General features: G+C 54.9%; 3 protein-coding genes across 3 annotated transcripts; all 3 read right to left on the bottom strand.

The window, feature by feature from the left end:
- Nucleotides 1–3,369: 3,369 nt before the first annotated feature.
- C8A04DRAFT_13265 (tubulin folding cofactor D C terminal-domain-containing protein) lies at nt 3,370–7,567 on the bottom strand (the record flags this gene model as incomplete). The annotated part of the gene is made up of 4 exons (XM_062777643.1): nt 3,370–4,147; nt 4,235–7,055; nt 7,116–7,227; nt 7,370–7,567. The coding sequence occupies 4 exons, from the start codon at nt 7,565–7,567 to the stop codon at nt 3,370–3,372; spliced, it is 3,909 nt and encodes a 1,302-aa protein (XP_062635750.1).
- A 568-nt stretch (nt 7,568–8,135) lies between these two features.
- On the bottom strand, nt 8,136–9,332 carry C8A04DRAFT_30007 (uncharacterized protein; the record flags this gene model as incomplete). Its single annotated transcript, XM_062781219.1, has 1 exon — nt 8,136–9,332. The coding sequence occupies one exon, from the start codon at nt 9,330–9,332 to the stop codon at nt 8,136–8,138; it is 1,197 nt and encodes a 398-aa protein (XP_062635749.1).
- An 8,496-nt stretch (nt 9,333–17,828) lies between these two features.
- C8A04DRAFT_30006 (uncharacterized protein) lies at nt 17,829–17,999 on the bottom strand (the record flags this gene model as incomplete). Its single annotated transcript, XM_062781218.1, has 1 exon — nt 17,829–17,999. The coding sequence occupies one exon, from the start codon at nt 17,997–17,999 to the stop codon at nt 17,829–17,831; it is 171 nt and encodes a 56-aa protein (XP_062635748.1).
- Between the last annotated feature and the right edge of the window lie 5,986 nt (nt 18,000–23,985).

The raw sequence follows: 23,985 nt of genomic DNA, 5'->3' as shown, positions 1-23,985 counted from the left end.
TCGCGTATGTTGTATGCAGAGAAGCAGCGGGATGCGGAGGACGTCACACCGGCCCCGAAGAAACCGCCGTAGCTCGAAGCAAGAATAGGGCCTCTCGTCGGTGCTGGGGTGCGAAACGGAAAACGTGCGTCTGCGAGCCGTCCTTAGGAGCTTGGCCATCACAGGGTTTCAACACACGGCAATCTGGATCTCGGCGCGGTTGCGGCGTCGGTTGGCCATCTCGTCTCGTCGTCATACCTTGACTATTTGCCCGCTGTGTCACCGATCGCCTTCAACGCCCGATATGCATATCCGTTGTGTAACCAAAGGTGCAGAGCTATGTCACCGTGGTTCGGCGGTTTTATTTGACAGAATACGGCGGGGTCGCGATCAATTTCCCCGCAACATTGCCATCCTGAACCGATAACAGACAGATGGCGGTTGAGGGCTGAACCAGCGAGTGAGCGCAGCCGTCTAAATTCACTTGAGCTTGCTCGGAATCACGAGTAGAATTTGCTTGGGCGAAGTTTCAACAGCCAACCCGAGAACGAAACAAACCTCAAACACGGTGTTGAAAACTTAAAAGACAAGTCTGGGATCTCACCCCTGCCCCGCCCCCCTCGTTTTCCGAGAAGAGCCCGAGCAACCCAGGATGCCAAAGACCGAACAGGGAATCTGGCAGGCAGTCTTCTGTCACAGCATAAACGGCTCGGAGCACTCATCGACGCAAGATACAGAAGACAACAGGATTCAACAGACAACAGGAAGGCGTTGGACTAAAGCAATTGGTCCAAAGCAATGCCTTTCAGAAACGGTGGGTTTCGCTCCGGCAACACCACCCTTGAGGCTTGACAGAATTGCCGGGGCATCGAATGACTGAATATCCATGCATGTAAACCAAAGCACAGGCAGGGGATCTCATTTTAGCCCTTCCTGGCCGCCCACATCGTCGCAACGGCCGACTCTTGTAATAGAACAAAGCCCAAACATGTTGCCTGCATATTCGTATCTCTGAGCATCTCCTGCTCGGGTCCTTGGGCGGCCGGGCCTAGTTAGCCGTGCTCTAGAAACGGTGGGCTCACTCTTGGCTTCGTCAATGGGCGTTTCTGAGGAGCGAAGGGGCAGGGAGTGTCTCGATTATGCCCTCAAAGTTCAAAAAGAGAGAGGTTTTAGGCTCCCTTTCTTCAACTACAATATCTCTGACTATGTAAGCTGAGAAACAATGCTGTTGTCTCATTGACCCTCGTAGCAAATGTAAATAATCACCAAGGTCAACTGCCCAAATCCTACCTCATTGCCTGCCGGGAGCGGTCGAGAGGGGGCAACAACAAAATCCCCGGGCGCCTGCGATGGGACTCGCCCGATCTGGAACAGGCCGACGCGGGATGCACAGTGAGAAGAGCAAAGCTCCCGCTTCGCCAATCGCCAACTCTCATTTTCCTCAACGCACATGACCGACCCATCGGAAAAAGGCCGGTTGAAAACTTTTATCGTGGTTCCCAGCCGACACACATTTGTTGAACAACGGCAGCGGACATCGACGCAGCAGCAGCAACGTAGCAAAAGTTCCAAGGACGGCAGCATCTTGTATGCGGGACCACTGCTCCGAACAGATCTTCTGCCTAGATCATAATGAGGCATCCCCATTATTACTTTGTCGCGCATGTTTGAACTGTCAAACAACAAGTCAACGTTAACTAACAACCAACGGTTGGCGGCGGCTTGCCTGCCGCGGGCCGATCGCCCTCATCCAACCTCCTGCTCGCTTTACGAATAGTTATACCCCTGCTCTTAACTGCACGACGCTGCAGAGCAGATGGCAGGATGGAAGGTGCTCCGTCTGACTCGCAGGACCGTCCATACCGGTATCTGCGCCCGATCCGGCAACCGGAGGAGGTTTTTTTTTTTTTTTTTGCTCTCAGCGTTCTCGGCCAGAGCAAAGGAGAGCGAAACCGTTTGTTTTGGTCAGTCGTTCAGGCAAGGGAGGAGTTGGTGAATGTTTCGGGAAGCCGCCGCAATGTGGCCCGTGCTTAGATACCCTACCCTATTCATATTGCCTCTGTCTCGAAGTTGTTGGTTGTGGAGTCACATGGATCCTCCAGGACCCTGGGGCAACAACAGAACCACTCGCGGACTCGGGCCTTCGCTTGTCGGTTGCCTCGTTTCTTCGCGGAGCCGGAACGAGCAGAGCGAACAAGACAGGGTAAAACTCACTCCACGCGTTATCTTGCACAAAAAACCAAGTCAAGTCTAGGGTTCAGTTGGTCGTGTTGACAGGCATTCCGGAGTATTACACGTGGAAGAAAAAGAGAATCATATTATTCTTGCGAGACGACAAGACGGAAACGAAACACTGGACGGGCGAAACGAATGAACTAAGAACTGACGTCCGATCTGACAAGAAAACGGCCAGGCTTGGCCCCCATTCAACCACCCCCCAACTTTCATGTTGGACGCCGGGCCGGCTCGTCGCAACCGTTGGCCTTGGCGTTGATTTTCTTCTCCCTGTTTTTTTTTTTCCCTCCTTCCCCTCTACGTCGTCAGTGTGCGATCAGCGAAGGCGCTCTCCACCGGGACGATGCACGTCATGGTGTACCCTCGCTTCCCTCATGACCGCTAGGCTGGCTTTGTCAAGGATGATTCAGATGGGCACGACAGGAGACACGGTGCGACGGAAGAAAGGAGGAGTCTACGCACGCAGTCCATGGGGCCGCCTGAAAGTGAATTTTATGTCTTGTTCAGCTTGCCTTGTAGACGCGGGGACCCTCTGGGTAATACCTATTCGGTCGAATCTAGACACACAACGGAATAACTAACATTCTGAGCCGCCAATTCATCAGTCCTCTGCACGAGATTTGCTGCACGCAAGGCTGCATCACGCTCAAAAAGCCAAAGTAGTGAAGGCTGGGTCGGGTTGAAGCCGTCCTCCGCGGCAACAAGGGTTCGAAAGCCGAGTGGGCATCCTTTTCTTCTTCCCCTCCAGTTACACCACTAAACTCGACGGTTGACAGGGCTGCCATGTGTCTTTTTTTCCCCTTGACCATCTCCGCCGTGAACCCACGATTGAATCGAGCGGGGTGTTAGTTAGTGATCCATACTAGTGTATGTACAGCTTGACAAAACACAAGGAACGCAACAAGCACTAGCCCGAGGAATCAATGACCCCCAGACAGGAGGACAATACACTCCAGATACTCCGTACCTATTGTCCCCCACCAACCACCCCTCACCCATTGGCCCAGCCTTCGCTCCGGACCACAGTCCGTCCAGGTTCCGAAGACACTTCCACCAACCGCAGAAAGACGGCCAAATGTTCATCCTCGCCCTCGGGTGCAGTTATCCGGTGTAAAGGAGGCGAAGATGGATCATGTCCCGAGGCTGCTCCCCCTCTCAAACAAGCCCCAGACCCTCCACCATTGTCCTGATCTTAGCCTTCTCTGCCTTCCCCCAGTCCACGCTTTTCAGAGATTGGGCGATCGCTGCGTCCTCGTAATGCAGACCCCAAAGCTCGTCCACAACGGTACTCTTGACGCGTGGCCAGGGGTGGGACATGAGAGCCCCGAGACGGACACGGGCTTCACGGATGCCTTCTTCCTGCCTTTTTGTGGTGATTTTGGGGACTGAGGCATCCAGGGTGTCCTGGTGAATGCTAGCAGCGCTGGCGGGAGTGGCGCTGTTCCTGCTGTTCCCCAACTCCGCAATTGCCCCATAGACCCTCACACACGCTTCAATTTTACGCACATTCCCGGTCTTGTAACACGCCTTCTGCACCCGCAGACACAGCGTCTTGTAGTCGATCCCCGCGGCACCCTCAAAGATGCCTACGTGGAACAAGAAGGCGACCACCTCCAGCGTCGGGACCAGGACCCGGTCTGTTCCCTGCCAGGTCTTGAGGTTGCGCGCCAGCGCGCCGCATACGACGTCGCGGTGGGTTGGGGAGCGTTCGCAGAACGCGCAGAGGGCGGCGCGTGTGGCTATGACGAGTTCTTCGTTGCCGGTGTCGGCTGATGAGACGAGGCCGGCGAGGAGGGCGTCCATCCAGGCGTCGGGGTCGGCTTTGGCTGTGGAAGAGACGGTGGGGTGGAGCCAGTCGTTATGGAGGAGGTCGAGGAGGAAAATGAAATAGGATTGGGAGGAGAAGGTGGACCGGCGGAGGAGGGCGGCTTGGCTGTGAATAGTGGTGGTTGGTCAACACTTTGAGTCTAACAAAAAGGGGGAGATTGTAAGCCAAGTTGTGGGCGTCTTCCTTTCTTACCTTGCCTTAAGCACCACTGCAAGCGCAGCCTGCGCCTCGACACGCACCCGATCCAGCTTCTCGGCCGCCAACCTCAAGATCCGCAAGAACAGCGTGGATACCAGCCGATGCGCCGTCTCGCTACCCGCCGTTTCCAGCTCCCGTTCCCACAGCGACCGTGTCGCCCGGATGGCTTCAAAGCGCACCAACGATCCCACATCGCCCCGCGCTGTCGTGGTGTAATCATCCAGCCCTTCTGCCACTAAGTCTAGGAACACATTCGTATTGCGCGCTAGCAACTCGCTCCCCGTCAAGCTCTGCAGGATACACGCCCTCGTGTCCGTCCACACATCAGCGCGCCATCTCTCCACGATGGCGTTGCAAATAAGGTCCTTATCTTTCTCTTCCTCCTTCTCATCCTGGCTGGCCTCCCCACTCTGCGTAGTTACCGCAGTAGCAAGCGGGTAAACGGCCGCCAACGCCGAAAAATGCCCACTCGTCGTGCGCGTCTTGGACGTCTGCCGGAGATTACGTCGCGCCGACTCGGCCCAACCGCTGATGGTTTCGGCTCGCTCGCGTGGGCTGCAGAAGAGCATGAGAATGACGGCGGCGTCGGAAGCGGCAGAGACAATGGCGATGTCGGGGTGGATGAGCCACTTTTGGAGATTGGAACGAACGAGGGTGGTGAGTGTGGGGAGGATTGAGGTTAAGGCCGAGGTTGGGGTATCGTTTTTAACGGTTGTGGTCCGGTGGATGGAGTTGACGAGGTGAGAGAGCTCAGCACCGGGTTTGGACATGAGTGAGTGACCAGGCAACAGCTTAGCAGTGGTGCTTGACGTAGTTGCCTGAAGGGCGGGGAATGAGGAGATGATGAGCCGGCTGGCGGCTTCAGCGATGAGTTCGGGTTTGCGGTAGGTCTTTGTGTCGCTGTCCTCGAGGATATCAAGCAGTGCGTTGAGCGAGAGCGAGACTAATCCCCTGAACGTCGGGCTCGTTTGTGTCTCGGGAGAAGCAACCTCCGCTAGGGCATCCAGTACAGCGGCAAAGCTAAAGAACAGCCCATGCCGCTCCTCTACCTGCCGCGCCTCGAGCCCCTTGATGCGGTCCAGCACCAAGCTTACAGACTGCGCCAGCCTCTGGACCGGGTCCGAAGACAACGACGCCAGTTCGGCCGTAATAGCGCCATACGATACGCCCGCGGCCCGTCTCGCAGCCGCGTCTGCATCACCCACTCCTCGCCAGCCCAGCAGCCCTTCCAGAATAGCCTCTCCGTACAGCCCAGCCAACTTCGTCACACCCAACGCGACGTCTTGAACGGCCCGCGACCGGAGGGCCACGGCATGGTAGTCAACCGTCTGGACGACCCAGATGCCCTTCTCGACCGTATCAGGATGCCTGCCGATGAGCTCTTGCAGGGCCGCCGACGAGCCGCGGCGGATATTTCCTGATGGATCAAGGCAGGCTGTGGTGACCAACGCGGTGGCAATTATTTGTTGAATCGAGGTTGCCGAGTCAGGATTGCCAGTGGTGACAAAGGAAGTGGTGGGCACGGCGAGAAGTTCAGAAGTGGTATACCGTCGAGCTAGTGCCCACACGCCAAAGCATGCGGCGTCACGGACGTTTGCGCCCGTAGAACTCCCGGATGTGCTCCGTCTCTCAAAGGAGAGACCCATCAACAGAGCCTGCACGATATCGGCTAGGTTTTCGGCCGGCGGAGACCGCCGATAGAGTAAGTGAGAAAGCGTTAGCATGAGGCCATGCCATTCCAGGGGGTCAACCATGCTCAAGTCCTTCTTGGGAACTCCTGACGAGTCTGTTGAAGCTTTGACACGCAAAACATTCTGGTTGAGAGACTCGAGCACAGCTTCGACGACCTGCGAGGCCATACCCTCATCCAGTCTCAGCGTGATGATGCTGAGCGCCTTGCTGGCTGCGAAACGGACAGGCGTGTCGTTGTCTGCCAAACTCTCCAGGAGAAACCCAATTGTCGTTTCGACGATTTCCATCCCTTCCATGTCCTGTGGATCTCGTAGAATCAGAACCGTAATAGCCCGGATCACCTTGATCATGGTCTTACGCGCCAAAGCCGATGCCATCATCGAGGAACCCCCTTTCCCACCTTCCTCGGACGCAGCAATCCCATGCACAACGTAGAAAATCTTCGTCAAGTAGCGATTCATATCCGACGTATCCGCAGACGATGCCAATATCCCAGCCAAATACGACAACACCCCAATGTAATGATACGGCGTCCGCTGCTTCCCAGCCCCCGCATCACCATCACCACCACTCTCAGATCCCAAAGCCCCCAACGCCCAACGCACCAACGCATCCAACACCCCAAGCTGCTGCATATCCCGCCGCATCGAAATCCGCACTAGCAGTGCCTTAGACGCGTCCCGCTCCTTACCCGGCGAAGCAAGACACTCGATAGCCAGCGGCAGGATACGGGTCGTGATACTCGGCAAATTGGCCGGCCACACCAGACCGGGCACAGACACCACCTCGTCTTCGCCCAGCATTTCCTGCGAGGACATGCTGGAGAGGTCAAAGGGGGCTAGCATCAGGTGGGATAGCCAGAGGAGGACGACGTAGCGCTCTTCCCATGCCCAGGATGTGCCGTTGTCGTTTTCGTTGCCGGAGACACCGCCAGTTCTCTCGGCCTCTTCTAGCGCGGCTAGCAAGACTTCTAAGTACCGCGCCTCGTTACTTAGAAAGCGAACCACTACCTTCTCCCCGCGGATTTTGCAGAACGTGTAGAGAAGTTTGCAAATAGCGCGCGGAAGGGGCATCAGCAGGCCGGAACCAATTTGGTCGGCGGAGGGGTCGGGGAGTGTTGATTCTGTAGGGGGGTGAGTTGGATCTGTAACGGCCTGAGGGTCCGGTTGGCGATGATGTCGACGGCGGAGGTGGCTAGTGAGATAGTACTCGAGATATGCATCGCCGAGAGCCGAGAGCCAGACAGGGAGGTGCGGGTCGAGAAGTTGGGGGAGTTCTTGGAACGGGTCTAGCAGCTTGATGGTAAAGGAATGTGTTAATTATTATGTGGATATTCACTCATTTGCTTCTATTTTCGCTCTTTCTTTTTTGATGGAAAAAATAATTTCTCTCATTTTCATTGCCGTCTTCTTTTCTTTATTATTGACAAGTACATACCGAAGAAATGAGTCGCGCCGTCTCACGCGTACGGACCCGTAACCGGACTGCGGGGAGGCCGTTTCCACTCGCTGCCTGGACATGTTGTTTCCTCTGCTGTTTCCGAAGAAACGGCTGTAGGGACTTGTCAAAATCGGCGATGAGATCTCCCGAAATCTTTTGGAGTTTGATGTCGAGGTCGTCTTCGGGAGCGTCCATGGCCGGACTCGAAAGTAGGGTGAGTGAGTGAGTGAGTGAGCAGGTGAGTTGAATGAGTGAGTGAGCAGGTGAGTTGAATGGAGTGATTTGTTGAAGTTGTGAAGTTAGCGGTTGAGTGGAAAGTTTCAAGAGTGGGGCAAGGGTGTGAGGAAACCGTCCGAACTTGGTGTCGAGCTGCGGGAGCTTGAGTCCTAATTGGGAAAGTAGCTCTCCACGTCAGGCATCAACACATGTCATTGGGGTCACGAGAATACTGTATCTTACGAATCGTTTACACAACAAAGCCGAGGGGAAAGAGGAAACTAAAACCTGGGGAGGCGTTAGGTGAAGAGGCCCGGGGCAGGAAAAGGACAACGGTCAAATAGTAGATAAGAGTTGAAAACCTCAAGTTTAATAAATTAGCTAGAATCAGCGCTGTTCGTGATCATTAGGTATAATACCATAACCCAAGTCTAAAAGGTATCGCTTTGCCTCCCGTTTTGTATCCGTGTATCCCAGTGTGCCTGTATCCCACTAGCCCCCTCCCCAATGCAGATGCTCATCGCTTACCACCCATGGACAAGTCCCCCTATGCGCCTATCGCTAACGCCGCCACCAACACATCTAATGCTGAGCTGTGCGTCGACGCGGTAGGCCCATCACCCAGATCTGCGGGGCCCGACCATTTGATCCCCAACTGGTTCTTCCCATTCCGGTCGTTGTCCCAAATTGATTTCGCATTCTTCTTGATCGCGTTCTTGAACTCATCCCGCGGCGCAGCCTTGTGGAGGTAGTGCAGGTTGCGCACAAATATACCCTTGAACTGGCTGCCGTCGCTGCCGCACTTGGGCTCGCAGTTATCCGCCTCACGGATGATGCCCGTCTTGTTGTCGTCCAGCCTGTCGATGGCCGCTAGTGCGATGGGGATGGCCTGGCTCAGGTACGACCGGTCGCCCGTGGCCTGGGCCAACTCGACGAGCCCGCCGAGAATGACGCCTTGGTTGTAGGACCAGGTTTGGCCGTTGTTGTTGACGCAGCGGCCATCGGCTCGGATGCTCAGCCCGTCGTTGATGAGGTTCTTGTCGTTGATCAGGCCGCTCTTCCGGAACCAGTTCCACTGGTCGCGCGCGATCTGGGTGTAGTGTGCTTTCTGTGCCGGTACTCGGTTGGCCAGGCTGGCGGCCACGCTCAGGTACAGCTCGTTGGCGATGGCATTCTTGTACGCCTTCTCTTTGCTCCACCATATCCCGCCGCCACACTTGTCGTCTATCCCAGCCTGCATGTCACGGAAAATGCTCTCCGCCATGTCGAGATACGCCTGCTGATGCGTCACGTCCCAGGACCGAATCAGCGCGAGCGCCCACCACCCTTCGTCGTCGTAGTAGTCGTTTATGAACCCCGAAAACCCGCGTTTGTCGTTACTGGTATCGCCGGCTTCCGTGGCGTTTAGGGAGTATGTCGATGTCGGCAGCCCGGTGCTAGACATCCGTTTGTGCGCGCTGCCCGAGACTCGCTGCGCGTTGTTGAACGTGTTGGCGATAATACCCGGGACATCCACGAGTCCAGCGTTGTATCCGGCAGCCACTGCCCAGTCTGTCAGGACAGTGAGGCAGTTTGCGCTGTTCCACCAGCCCGTCGTGGCCCAGAGCCCAGACGGCGCATCGTACCACCCTTGAAGTGCCTGAACAGCCAATATTGAGTCTTGACCTGAGATCACTATGCCTGGCCGCACGGAGATCAAGTGGACCGCGCGAGCAGCCAACCCGCCCCAACGTAAGGACACCATCTTGAACTGAGGTTGATGTTTTTTTCGTTTCCTCGCGCTCGGTAAATGAAGGGGAGCAGGTGAAAAAAATGTGAAACGGCTGGGTAAATAACTAATGCAGGGAGTTAGAGGTCAAAACATAGGGCTGCGGAGGCCGGCTATATAAATAACAGCGCAGAGGGCCTCAACAACAAGTAGGCTCTGCTGGGCCATCACAAAGGAAACCCAACGAACATCGTCCGACGAAAATTGTGGCCGTGACCACATTGTTGTTGGTTTTGTGTCCCCACGCTGTTTTGGGCGCTCGATGTTCCCTCATATCCCAAATAGGAAATCTCAGGGCTGTTATAAAACCCGGCTGTTATGCTGTCGGAAACAGAGTAACGCTATCCCTGCGCTTGGCGGACCATGGCCCTATCAGCGGGATCGCTTGCAAGGCCATTCCTTTGCCGGCCTAAGCGGCCAAATTGCTGCCCCTTTGAGCGCGTAACCTAAGGGAGGAACGGATGGCTCTCTGCGCCACGGCCAATGGCCACATCACCCGCCAGCCAAGCGGCCAAGGCTTAACGCTTCCTTCCGACGAAAAGTTTGCGACGCCGAAACAAAGCGCTCCTTTGGAATCAGAATCGGGTATCAAAAAACTTCGTCAGCTGGGCCTCTCGAGAGTCAGTTGACGAACAATGACCCCGCAACATTGCCCGCCTAGGCTGTATTCCGTTGTGATCAGTGCAACGGATGACATTGCGTTCATTCCTGATCGCCTCCATGCCACGCATCGCATTGTGGTTTGTCGGTCCTGGGATGGCAGTCCATACGGTGGTGTACGGGTATGTTGATCTTGGGCGTGCAGGACTCGAAGCAGAAGTCGAACCAACAGCCTTTTGTGTTGTTGGGTCACAAGCCTGCGGCTGCTGCGAAGCAGTTGGCCGCGAGTGTTGAGGACTGCCGCAGGATTTTTTGCAGATGTGAGTGGGCCCCGGTAGAGACATGCCGTGCTCCAACGTCACGCTTCCTTCAAGTAGCCAATCCGTCCGAAAATGGACATCACGCGGCAGTTGGGAAAGCTTAGATCAGCTAGCTCCCGCCCAAGCCGCACTCGATCTGCGGGGTAGAAACCCGGTTGTGACTATCGACATGACGCGCAGTTGAGACATTGCACTCACGCGTGGATGAGGGGTCGAGTCGGGTATCTAGGTTGTTGGAGCCTCAGTCGGGGTTCGAGGGGTTGGGGGCCGCGAAGACCGTTGGCTCTCGATTGGTCGCCTGCTCTTATTTTTTCTTGTAAGCAAAGCGTGATGCATACACAATGCTCCCACAAGACCAGGCTCCAAGTCTGCTAGAGGGCAGTAGATAATGTGATCAAGACGCAGAACAGTGCCCACCCACCTTCTCTCACCTGCAGAATCCTGAGAAGATGGGCCACTGATATGTCTCCTCAGAGTCCCTCATTTGAGCTCCAGCGAAAGGATGGTCACTTTGTGACACTTTGGGCAGGAAGACAGAGTTGAGCATCGAGCCCATATCGGTCTCCGATTTATTCATCGAGTATTGATTGTCCGCCTTAGCCAGCGTCAGCATTGGCTGTGCAACTCGATGCTTTCTAGCTGTTAGCCCTGTTACCTCTCGCACGAACTCAGTTGACCGAAGTTGAAACATGACTCGGTGCGTTTGTGGCTACACCCAGTCGCCCAGTATCTCAGTCATTCACCTTCAAAACATTTGTGGGACCTGAGAGGGGAGCCGGAAACTGACAACGTTCCAGTTACTTCTTACCCTCAAACCTTCAGTCATGTTAGCCTGTGCTAAAAGATTTGTCTCACGGTCTGTGCCATACGCCTTTTAAGAGCCCATAGGAGAACTTGAGCGCTCATTCCGTTCATGAGAGAGGACAGCGCCGTACCGTGTAATGCTTTTTTATGAGGATTACGTTGTATCTTTGCAGGCCGCACCCCGCGAGATAACCACGGTAATCATAGCCGACTGATTCAGGTTTTGCTGCTGGTGATACACAATGCGAGTCGTGTTTTGGTCCACAGCCTGCTGCCACGTGGACCCCCTCAGCAGTTCGTGTCCTGGGGCAAGGGTGATCTGCGGGCGTTGAGTGGTTGCGAGAAGCCATACGAAAGTCCTCCAACGCAGTCTCTTTGGTAGAGCATGACGGGGAACGGGTGGCGGAGATCGTTAATCACCGCATAACTGCGGGAGCGTCTCTTCGCTCACGATGCGTGGGTGCTCGGTAACACGAGAAGGATCAAGATGCTGAGCTGACGTGGTACATATATGTACATGACGTCTCCTGGGTGTGAGAGCCACCATCATACGCCTAAGTGGTTGAGTATATGAATGTTAACTGGCTTGAACGCTCTGTATCTGACGGGGGACTGCCTCAGTGGATCGGCTCACCCGCAGTGGCATCTCGGCCGAAGTATGGACGCCTGAAAGGCTGTGTTTCGGGGTCGGCACGCAGCTCTCCTTGTCCTGCTCTCTCTCGTCTCTTGGCAATTTCCCCGAGTTGCTCGATTTTCGCTTGTCGAAAATGGATTGCTCGATTAGATATCCGTGAAGTCGCCGAATGGCGGAAACGACGCGTGCTCGAGGAAGCGAGCACGTGTGACCGGGGTATTACAGGGGGTGGAAAAGACGGCCCCAGGATCAAGATCGCGCCAATCGCCAGAGAAAAGATGGGTCTTAAGCTGGGACAATCATCCACGATGGGTCCTGGGTTAGGTTTGTTGGGTAATGACCGATAAATTTCCAGAACGCTCACCAGGTGAGATTCATTCCGATGTTGGGCGGACTAACATGACAACCGTTGAAGGGTCCAACCGGCTCAAGAAAACAGCGCTATGAATTCGTTGCAATGCATTGTTGGCCTCGCACACAGTGGTTGCTCGAGCTTGGCCGTCGCCTGGAAAAGGCTGTCGAACGTTTCAAGACCCTTGAGCCCAGAGGAGGCCAGTGGGTCAAAGCTTCCCCAGACCCACTGAGTGTCCCGCAATCAAAGCTCAAGATCCACCAGCCCAATGCTGCCGCCTTCCTTGCAATTTCCCACTGAGCGACGTCTCATCAACTTCTCACCACTTGTTCTCATCAATTTTCGACGCGAAAGGTGCGCTCGCAATTGGAAGCCGGCCCGTTTCCCGCTGTGATGCAACAGACAGCATACGCGCCACACCTTTTCAGCCTAGTTTATGAAGGATTCTCCAACTCGATGACTCGAAAACTTGCTCTCGGCACCACAAACTGAGACGTCGTGAGCGACACCGGCCACGGCGTCCGTGGGCATGTCCTATTGCATTAGAGCCAACGCCTCCGACCGTGGTATCGCCAAAGCTTCATGCAGCTTCATCAGTATCGGTCCGAACAAAAAAGGCCCTCCAGCTCCCTAAAAAGCACCGGAAGCTGATATTTCAACGGCGATATGGTGCGGCGCTACTTCTAGGTTGGACTCACCGAAGCAGGGCGAGACCGAGCAAATGGCCCGAACATTTTCCGGTGGTCGGGCATTCCTCCGGGGATCAACGGTGGATCAGCATGGTTTACCTCGCTCCCATCAAACCGGCGACAACAAACGAGAGGCAATGCGTGATGATGCGGGAAAATCACGCGTCACTCGAGAACGCTCTAGCTGATGAGGAAGGTGTTTGGTCTTTGGCTCCGCTCATCGCTTACCACCGCATGTCATTCACGCCGATGTTGGCCGAGTTTGCTCCAGCTTGTGATGATCAAATCCCTTTCCCCCGCGCTCTAGATTATGGAGGGTCGGCAGACTGTTGGTGCAACATCGACGTTTGGGTTGACTCCTGCACGCGGACTTTTTGAGCTTGAGAGCTCTTGGGAGTAGTTTGCTAATGCGGGCGGGGGTGACGGTTAGAATTATCCTCCATCTAGGGACCCGACGCCAATCAAGGTTACTCGGTAACAAGCAAAGCTCAATGTCTTCGGTAGTGGGCCAACAAGCTTGCACACACCACTACATCCCCAGTGGGTTGAAATCTTTCTGGTTCATTCAGTTAAGTTCGTTGTGGGCTCCTATCAGGCGTTTCCGGATATTTCGTCCCCTCATTGGGTGAGTATTCTCGAAACCCACTCGCCACGAGTGGCGCGGCATTGACAAGAGCCTGGGCCGGTGGCCCGGCAATCATAACGTTGGGACGACCGTTGATTTTCAGGCTGATGGTACGGCGGGCCGCGGCGGGCAATTAACAAAGCAGGGCAAGGTATTATCCCACATAGTATACAACCACTGTCGGTACGGTGAGCAAAGCTGGAAGGGTTGGATTGGGCGAGTCATGTTGCGCCTTGATTCCTATCGAGCACGCTTCTCTCGACCTCGCGATGATCGAATCTGGCCGGCTTGAGGTGTCCGGCCATCCGGAAATGCGACTATACCTGAATGTTGCCCCGGAGGGGTTGCATGAACCGTTATCATCGATCGAATCTGGTTCTTCATGGGCGATGCTACCCACCTTCATAGAAGGCTGCAAGCCCCGGAACCGGCGCTACATAGTAAACAACATCAACGCTGCGGGAACCTCTTCCTTTGGAGGCAGGTCAATATGCTTTCATTTAGGCCTGTCCGTGCGCTGCCGGCTCTCCCCGACCGGGACACTTCCCCCGGGGCCTGCCGCTCGAAATTATCGGCACACCGGGTGGGGGCCGGCCTCGGCTCCGTGAGAGACTCGACTCGCTACGCTGCGGACCTGGGCCGATCGGGGCTAGTGCATGTACTCTGATCTTGGGGTTGTGCGGGCGAGGCGTCTGATTTGGCGGGCGAGAAGCGGCGCCACTTTCGTGCGTTATGAGAGGACACGCTTTTTTGTTCGCACTCGTTTCAGATACACTCGGCAGTCGCGTTGCAAAGGACGTGCGCTGCGGGAGATCGATGGCGGGCAGGACGCCGCAATTTCGAGAAGGTGGCGCCGAAGCACAAGGCTGCTCGTCCGAGGTCACTGTCACCACTGTTTGCCTGGTACCAAATCCCACCTCACTCCCCAACCAGCATGCAGGGTACCATCACGGGCGCAAGGCCAACAGTCCCTTGGGAAGCTGAGGCTTAAATACGCTGGCCGGGTGAGGGCATCATCCGCAAAGACACAGAGGAGTTACCACGCAGCTAGGTAACTACGGCCGTATTATCGAACTGGAAGTGGTTGGCACGGCACAACTCTGAGTTGCGCAAACAGAGAGAGATGCATAAAGCTGGTTGATGTTCACTGACGTTCGTAACGACAAAAGCTTTACCTCAAGCAGTGCCTGGACGTCGTTTCATATCTGACGGCGTGTCTTACCTTCTGTCATCCGCGCAACAACGGCCATGGTTGTCTTGCTTCATGACAATATAACACAAAAAGCGAACGGCATCGATGGTCCACCCAGATGTTCGCACATGCAAGGGCATCAAGGGCATCCACACCTACAGCGAATCGGACATTGAACTGGGCTGATAAGCCGACCAATCATCGCCCGTCGCTTCGTGCATGCACCCGAATCGGGCAATCGGGAAATCGCCGTGCGCAGACCACCTGCAGCGGCAGACGAACCCGCAACGCCGCCAGCCTTATCCCAAAGAGAACGGCCCAGCCCAGCCCAACTCAGCGGAACTCCTCCCGTCCGATTCGGATCGTGTTTTGTGTGACGGCACACTAAAACGGCGATATGCATGCATTAGAGAAGGGAGGGGGGACCCAAAAGGAAGAAAAGAGAGCCGCCTTTTGGCCTGGGCAATGGCTCGTCTGGTTGGGCTCCCCGCACAGCCGAAGGAACATATGTGCGCTTGTTTAGGATTCTTTTCCTCTCCCCCCTTCCATTTCCGGCGGATTGCCCAACCCTCTTCGGACACACCGGATAGAGAAGACGGCTCATTCCGGAATCTACTCGGGTTTGGCGCTGGCGACTACCCGACCAAGCCCTGTTTGTTTGCCCGTTTCAGATTGATAATGACGGATTTGAGTTGTTCAAAACACTGTGTCAACCCAACTTGTTAGTCCTAGGGCCTGCTTGGCTTGACACGTAACGCGCTCACCCCGGACGGACTTTACACATCAGGTTAATCGGGCGTGGCAAGCGTGGGTAGTGTTCATCGGTGAAGAACTGAAGATACGTCACCGCCAAACGGCAGCGGGGTGGGGATGTGGATAAAAAAAAACAATATCCAAATATACTTACAAACTCTAGTGCGATCTCAGCACCCAAACGCTTCCGGTAAAGCTCCATATCACGCCATGATCGTCATCATCATAGACCGCTCAAGCTGAAAACAGCCGTCCATTTTTCTTCTTCACCTTGCTCACTCCCTTCTAGTGGGGCTCTTCAGGCAAAACCGGGACCTTCCCTGAACATCCGGCCTGCATTTAGCTCGAAGCGGTAATTCCAGATCTCCTGAGCTTTTTTCTGCGGCGAGCCGAGTGTTGGAAAAGGGAAAGGGGAAAAAGGGAAAAAAACGCGGTTGGGAATTAATTGAGTGTACTGGACTGAAGACTTTTCCGTCTGGGGAGCATTGACATCCCCACCGCGGCGTCGAACGAACGATGTTCGGGCGGTTACGAACGGATGAACACGTCAGCTTATTCTTTGTCGTCTGGATTTTGGGTTTTTCGATGTTTGTCGTTGACCTCGCCGCGGTCCGGACAGGGGGGACGGTTAGCGGGGAATCTGATCTGATCGCTTACTCCAAAAAGAAATTGACATACGGAGGTGATTTACACTGTACAACATGTTAGTCGGCTCATCATCAACGGCGCTAACTAGTATCCATGTTTGAGGAAACCGGTCGGGTGATCGAGTTGTTGTGACGAGCACGGAATATTGGTCTCATCAACTTTTGATCACACACGGGAAATTCGGTGCTCGTCGGTGTTCTCGGCGTTTTCCAGAAATAAGCTAGAAACCACAAGCGGTGTTCTTACCCGTTGTGTACTTCCATTCCTCGAAAGTCAGGGTGGTTGGTGATACTGAGCTGCGAGGGAGAAGAATATTCCATGCACGTTCAGCCACACGGCACAGACCACATGGAGGGAAAGCAAACACGGCAGTTGAGAGAAGGAGAGATTCAACACCATAATAGCGATCTTAAGAGAATTGTTAGTAAAGATGGTGGTGATGTGATGAGAAGCGGCCAGCACAAAAGCCAATTTTTCCCATTCCAGTCCAATTTTAGCCCTATCCTCGCAATCATGTTTCCCTTCCCTTACACATGACGCCTTTGTAATCCCGACCGCCTTTTGTTTCCCCCTCATCTTCCTTCCCTTTCCCGAGGGGCCTTGTAAAAGCTATCCCAAACCGGGTCTGTACCATCCGGTGGTCACCCGCGGGGTAAGCCGTTTTTTCCCAGTCTATTCCAGATGTTTCCGATTCCAATCCTAGCCGAGGTTATACTGAACCCCGAGGTAAAACAACACACCCCAAGAAGATAAAAGCCAAAAGGAAAAGGTAATGAGAAAGAAATAATGGTGCATCACCAAAGTGGATATCTGAAGAAGTGAACCCAACGCACTGATCCTTCCGCGCGCAAAGCAAACCCAATCCGTTCCGTCTATGAGCCGAAACTCCTCTATTCCTGCCAAGCGAAAGCCAAAAGGGAAATCAAGATGGGGCAAACTGAAAATACAGAGAAAAGATCGCGTAAGCAGAATGGGCTTGGACCTGCCTGAGCCGGTCAACCCCCGTCGTGTGGTGTTATTCGCGCGAAGAGAAAAAAAAAAGTGTTTGCGTGACGACATGGGGTCGGGGTTATTTTGGGGATGCGACGAAAACGGGAGAAAAAGTACCGAGCGCCTGGCGGGGGAGGGGGAAAGCGAGAGAAGCCTAGGATTGCGGAAGGCCGCAGCCGGGGCCGGTTTGATGCCGGGTAACCTCTCGAGGCGAGATTTGGCGAGCTTGTCGTTTGGAAGACGGGGCGTCCCGCCATATCACGATGGCGGGGAATGCGGGACAAATTGATGCCTTCGTGATTCCTTGGCTTCTTGCTCTTCCGAATTTTATTTTTTTTGCGTTTTTCTTTTCAGGGTCGGGGCAGGTGTCGGAGCTTGCAGGGGTTGTTTAGGGTTGGATGTCTCGGCGTTTCGGGTGTTGCGGTCCGGACTCGGTATTGGGACGGTAGTCTTCCCATTCCCCAAAACAGCCCGATATTTTCGGTCCCGGCGGCTTAGCCAAGCTATTAGTTTGAAAGTCTGCGGAATTTTTAACGCATGTCAGTAACCAGTTATCTTTTCTCAGGTCTGAGAACAGTGATGAGTGGTTAGGATCGTTGCGAGTTTCCCTTCCCCTGTCGATTTCTTGTGTCATTCAGCTGGGCACGGCCACTCGACCATGATCCGCTGTGTACCGACTTCAGGGGAAAGCGCACCACACTGTCGGGGCTGCGGTGATCTCGATGTAACTCACCAGCGCCTCCGTGGGAGGAAAGCCAACCACAGCACCCAGAAAGCCAGGACCGTCTTCATCCCGTCTCTTGTACCTCCAATCCCAGTTCCAGATCTCTTAGCAGCGTCCACTACCCGGGTACGGTGTAGCAGCTTAGGCGCTGTCCATGCAACTCCGGCATGTGTGAAGGCGGCAGTACCGGCACTCCCAGATGAACCAGAATGGGCCACAATGACAGACGTGGCACCTCCACTCGATGAGGGTATTGTCTGACTTGATCATGACAAACGAATGCGCGCAGTGACTGTGGCCGGCGATCGCCATGTTGACAGAGTTAGGCCAAGTTCAAGTTGGGAGTTGCGTGCTGATGGTCCGCCTCCAAAATGTAGGGCTAGGAACGATGGTTTCCTCTTTTTTTTTGCCTCAGTCTTGAGGTGGTATTAGTGTTATAGAAAAGGAAGGTCGGATAAGAATAATGTACTCACGTTTGATAGCGCCTGCTTCTGTTTCGAGCAGGCCGTGTAATGCCGACGTGAGAGCAGTTCAGGATGGTAGGGTGCAGTATTTGTACTGACGGATATGACGAGGAGTAGCTAAGTCGGAGAGAGTATCGCAGTGAAAAGGTGTGATGGTGATGGTGTGATCGCTGCCAGAGCGAAACCTAAGCTCAGGTTTTATAATGAATGGAAGGGAAAGAAAGAAGAAGTCAGGGAAGACGTCGAAAGCACAGCAGTGGTGCGTGACAGTAGAACAGAAACGAGTGCTCGCTTAGGTGGGCGTTTGTCCAACCGTTTTCCGTGGATTTCCGGCGGGATTTTGATTGTCGTGTGTATGTAGGTGAACGGCAAGCGTCCGAGGGGGGGCGATGAGGCGGCCTTTTGAAGTTGTGGTAGTGCAGCTGCTGGGTGGAGGCTTCCAGGCACGGGTACGGGTACGGGTCGGACGGGTTGTGGATCGACCGGTTCGGTTGACTTGGACACAGTCTGATGGTCTGGCCGCTTGCCTCCGACAACAAGCAGGAAACAGGATAGGAGCGGGACAGAGATGCGTCACCAACACTCCCGGTAGCCGGCGAAGGGGTGAACCGGAGTCGGCATGTGCTGATGGGAGCCGGTGAAGGAGCGATGGGTCCCTCGCAGTTGCTCTCTACCTAGACTTAGGTTTGTTTGAGTGAGACTTACACCCCTCCCCTTCTCCCCTCCCCTGGATGGGCTCGGGCGTTATTCGGGCGGGTTCAAGCGTTCGAGATTGGGCCAAAGAGACAGGGAACAGAACGGGCAAAGAGAGCGTCCCTGAGCCTAATCGACGCGAGCTCGGGAAAGCGCAAGTTGAGAAGGAAGCAGTGTACAGTACTCAATCCGCACGTACCGTCGTGCAGCAAAGGGGCGGAAAACTACATGGAGCAGTTTGTATCTATTCCCAAACCAACGCTCTGGGACAAGAGAATCCCTGTTGTGGAAGATGGCCGACCACAGTGGAGCACGCCAACTTCAAACAGGCCGCAAAGGTGCTGAACCCCCGAATTTCGCCAGAGAGTGCTAGGACGTCACTACTGGCTAGGATGGCCCTGTCGCTGAGCCGCCCGGCGTTTCCTGATACGGGTCCCTTGCAGGGTTGCGGCAACCCCTTCTCGTCGGTTTTTGGGTGGATGCGGATATAAATGGGTGATATCAGATGTCCTTTAGCCGTCAAACCTTGGCTCCTTGGTTGGCATCGTTCCCTAGAAGTGGCACGCCAGTGAGAGAGCGAGGGATCAAGATCCGGCTAGAGAAGAAGTCTTTTGTCGGGAAATAGCAAGGGTTTTGGCCTGTTCTTCGATGGGTCTTGCTGTTGAAGCATGAATGAGACAAGCCCGGCTCGCGAACAGCGCTTTCATTGGCCAGGGCGCCAGGAACAGCGCAACGAGCCAAGAGACCTATTCGTACTTGGTATCGGCGTTGTCTTCATTTTCTGACACGGTCGTCGGCACAACCATTCGACCAGTGATGAGCGGGGAAGAGCGCGGGGGAGAGTATGTGGCCGTCGTCGTCGTCAGGAGCGCACGCGGCGTGCTTGCCTTCTTCGACCCCAGATCGAACACAATCTGCGTACCGCAGAGGGTCGCGCACTTCTGCGGCCCCTTCCAACGCTGGCGACGGGTACCTTGCATGTTTCCCGGGAGTACAATGCTTCATCAGCCGAGAAACACAGGGGAATTTCCCGGATTGGCAGAGCGCAGCGCAGGAAGGCGGATAAACAGGTTGCGCTGTCACGCCGTCGCGGCGTTGCGGGGTGAGTACCGGCAGGTCCATCGACACACCGCGCAGCACAGCGTCAAGAAGGGACCCGGGGGCAGTCGCAACGAGGAGGACAGCCTTTGGGTACGGATGCTGAGGACCGGTTGTTGATCCCTCGAGTCCGAGCGCGTGGTTTGACAGGGCATGAGGAGGATGACGTTAGCTCCACCACGACCGTCTGACCTCGCTGGGAGACAAGGCCAACGGACAAGACCGAACAGGGGGAATGGAACTTGGCTTCAGGTAAGAACAGTGCCATGCGGAAGAAGCGCTGGAGAAGGAAATGGACCTAAGCCGGTGGGTTTTGCAGGGCGGGATAGGGGCCGACAGAGGGCGGGGCGGTGGGGCATTGGGGAACGGTGAGTGATTGGGGAATGGGAACAGGCTGCATCCAAACCAGAAGGAAGGTACAGACATGGGCATGGAACGAACTGGAAGTCCATGATGGGCGGCACTTTCCCCGTCTGCCTGTGTGTAGTTAGTCTGCACTTGCTAAATCTCTTGGTCCGAGACATTCAAGCCCTAATTTTCCGAACCGACACCTTCAAGGTTCCTTCCTCGACTCCTTTTTGCAAGAACTCGGGCATGAGTTGTGGGCAATCCGTACTCAAGATCGTGAAAATGAAAATGGAATTTGACTTCTTCCCCTTATTAAGGTTCCTTTTCCATCGCCTCCACTGCTGTCGGCGGATCGGCTCCGGGCCCCCCAGCGGTCCGAACCCCAGACCCCCGCGCCCATCTGCCCCTCCAAACCCCTCATCCCACGCAACCCCGGTGCTGTGCCGCAGCCACGAGGGCAAACCTGCAACGGTTTTCCTCTTGCCTGGACTGTCGGTGCATTCAACGGAATCCCTGCACCAGTCCGTTCCTGACCGGATTCCAGAAGCGGCACCGGGCGCCTTTTTTTAGCTGCCGGGTCTGATGGTGAATTCCCTCTTCGATACTTCGTACCGCCGACCCAAACACACCGTCGCGTATAGGCTTTTTGTCTCAGCACATCTTAGATATGGCATGGCCTCCAGGGGCCGAATCACTCCCGCAATCAGGGCGACATGCCCTAGGCTGTTCATCCCCCGTCCGGGGCGACGCTCGATCCTCAGTACCCACTCGCGTTAGGCTGATGAAGCCAAGCCTGGAACAGCTTCAAGGGCCTGTCACGGAGCTTCTTAGTGAGCATTCGTGGGGAGGCTGGGGTCTCAGCGAGCCTTCTTCATGCCCAACCCAGGCGACTCCAGCTTCCATGATCCTTCTAGCGCAGCGGTGATCGCCGCCCTTCGTCTGATCTTGATGGGCTCGGCAGCCTAAACACACGAATGACACCTCGTCTTCTTGAGAACTAAACGGCATTTTCTTCCGTCCCCAGTCCGATTTGTTGTTGCTTCGAAAGGCTGAATCATCCGTCTCTCTCCCCGCCTCACATACGAGGGCGACTTTTTCTGTGTCTGACACGGCATAATGACCCCGACCACGGCAACTTCGCTTGTTTCGACGCACCCGCAGACGATCATCTTCCCGCCTGCAGCCCGAATGCGGCCCTTCATGGGCCAATTGGGACGATTGCCGTCTTCCTCCTGACCTCGAGTGGATGCGACCGCCTCGGGCGACCTTGTGCAGGACGCTGGTATCTGCGTGAAGGCCGACCGCACATCAAGTACCGACAGTGCCTAATATTGGGACGCCAAGAGTTATCGAGTTGCGCCCGGAATCAACGTCTTCACCGGGTAACCGGGCAGCCGAGAGAGCGGTTCGAGACGAAGTGACAGCGGGAAGCAACTGCGTTTCCGTGTCTGCTGGCGGCCTTCAGGATCTCAAAAGCCCCATCTGTCCGGTTCGCCTGCCCATGGCATCCACTCGAATTACCGACACTCGAGTCATATTCGCTGCGTAAAAGTATATATTAAATAGAAGTTAGGTCATGGTTGCCGGGCCGGCTTTCAGTCTCCAATCGCCCGCGATGTAGGCTGACAAGTCCCCGGAAACTCACTAGAATGCTTCCGTCCAGCCAGTGGTTTCAGAATGGTGAGAGCCCCGAGGCTCTCGCACCCATGTCGGTCACTCGCTCCTCCCACCAAGAATGGCAACATTCCGCTCGGTGTCTTTCGGTGAAACATTCTATACGGATTCCACAGCAGTGTAGACACGACGAGGGGACGAACGACAAAGCGCCAAGAACCCTACGGGAGGTTGCGGCACAGGCAAGCGAGATCCGGCGGTTAGGGCTTCCCGAATCTGGGTCCCGTCCGCCATGGCAACAGGGATTACCTCGTGCTCACTCTCTAGGATATCCAAGCGAGTAAATGACCCGGCCAAGAAAACAACAGCAACACTTCTAATCGACTTGAATACGACATCCCATCCGGCGGAGTACTGAATCCGATAACCACTAGGGAAATCTCGGCAATGGAGAAATTCATACTTCACGCCGAAGGTGAATCTTGTTTCATCACCGCCCGTGAACCCCAAGAGTTTCCTCAACTGTAAAAATTCTCTAGCATAACCGTTTCGCCAACATTTGATACCTGCCAGCAGACGGCTTTGCACAACCCAACAGACTCATTTGGCTGCTTGGGCCGATAGACGAGGTACTCAACGCCAGGTTCTCCACGTGAAAACAAGTAATCCTGCGACATCCCGCGGGGTTCTATTCCGATTTGAGTTGACAGGTGCCCACGTGGTGGAGGTAAAGCTAACCGACTCCACGAAACTGCTCACCAAATCATAACGTTCTCTTCCAGAATCCGGAATCGCCTGCCCAAGGGCGTCCCCCAAATTAGCAAGGGGTGTGATAGCCTAACCGAAGCGCGCAAGCGAGCCGTACCAGTCAACCATCACACCTTTCCAGTAACTAGAAAGATGCCTTCTTCTGTTTTCGTCACCCTCACCACCATCTCGTTCGCTGTCCCATCTCGGTCAGCCGCTCTCGAACAATGAGAGAACGAAATGAGCGCACACCACACCCTCTCATGCCGGCCGATCCATGGTACTGTCCCCCCCACCTCCTCCCCGTCGCTTACATTAGATATGTACACGTACCCTAAGGGCACCTACGCCCAAGCACACCAACCGCATGGTGAAAAACCAACAGGCATTGGACGAGCCCAGAAGAGAAATAATGTTAGACAGACTGTGCCCCTTCGGGATCCGTGCCGCAGGGCCCGTCCCGCATCCCGCATCTCAACGGTTTTTTGTCTTTTTTTTTTCGTTCCCGCTTCCCAAGCCCTTTCCAGTCAGTTACCCCCCCGTTCCCACCCCCCCTTGCCACCACGAGATCGGTACCAAGAAGTGGCAGACAAAAGAACAGAAGAAGGAAGCTGCGACTCAGCTTGGCTGCAACATCACGAGATTACCACCAACTCGGCCTCGGACCGACCTAGCTTCACTGTGTTCACTGAGAACAGCATACCTCGGCATTCGCTTCAACCTCCCATCCCATGCAGTGTAGACTGAGTGGACCGATTATCAATCGCGCCACAATGCACATCACTTCATCTGATATCTTGCGCACACTTTGGACGCTCGCTTCTCCCGCACATCATGTCTATCACACAAACACACACACCCCACAACCACGCCTGCACGCCCTTGACATGCGCACAAATAAGAAAACAAGAGACCTGCTTTTATGACACACACCCTCTAAATTGTAAAGTTGCTCTATGCCATGCAATCAATCTCCTGCCTGCCCCCCATCCCATACCATACACCCACCCATACCATACCATGAATTTGGTCCTCATTCTATCTATCCCCCGTAGCTCGGCCACGCCGAAACAACGCCAGCAATAACAACCAACAACAAACACTTTTTATGTTCCCGTCTCGTTGCGCCCGCCCGCCCATTGACTCATTAGGTATCTTGGTCTCTTCACTGAACCAGCAGGAAGCGATTCCGATTCCGATTCCGATTCCGACCCAGATCCCATTGTTCACCATGAACCTGAATCGCTAGCGCGAGGCCTCAGCCGTCCGTCCGTCCGGAAATACCAACCACATAACTACCACCGTCGGTCGACACGGTGGTACGAATATACCGG

This window comes from Dichotomopilus funicola (genome assembly GCF_033296635.1).
Source record: "Dichotomopilus funicola strain CBS 141.50 unplaced genomic scaffold C8A04scaffold_45, whole genome shotgun sequence".
Taxonomy (NCBI): Eukaryota; Fungi; Ascomycota; class Sordariomycetes; order Sordariales; family Chaetomiaceae; genus Dichotomopilus; species Dichotomopilus funicola.
The sequence above is the reverse complement of the archived record's forward strand: the minus strand, read 5'-3'. Positions and strand labels throughout refer to the sequence as shown.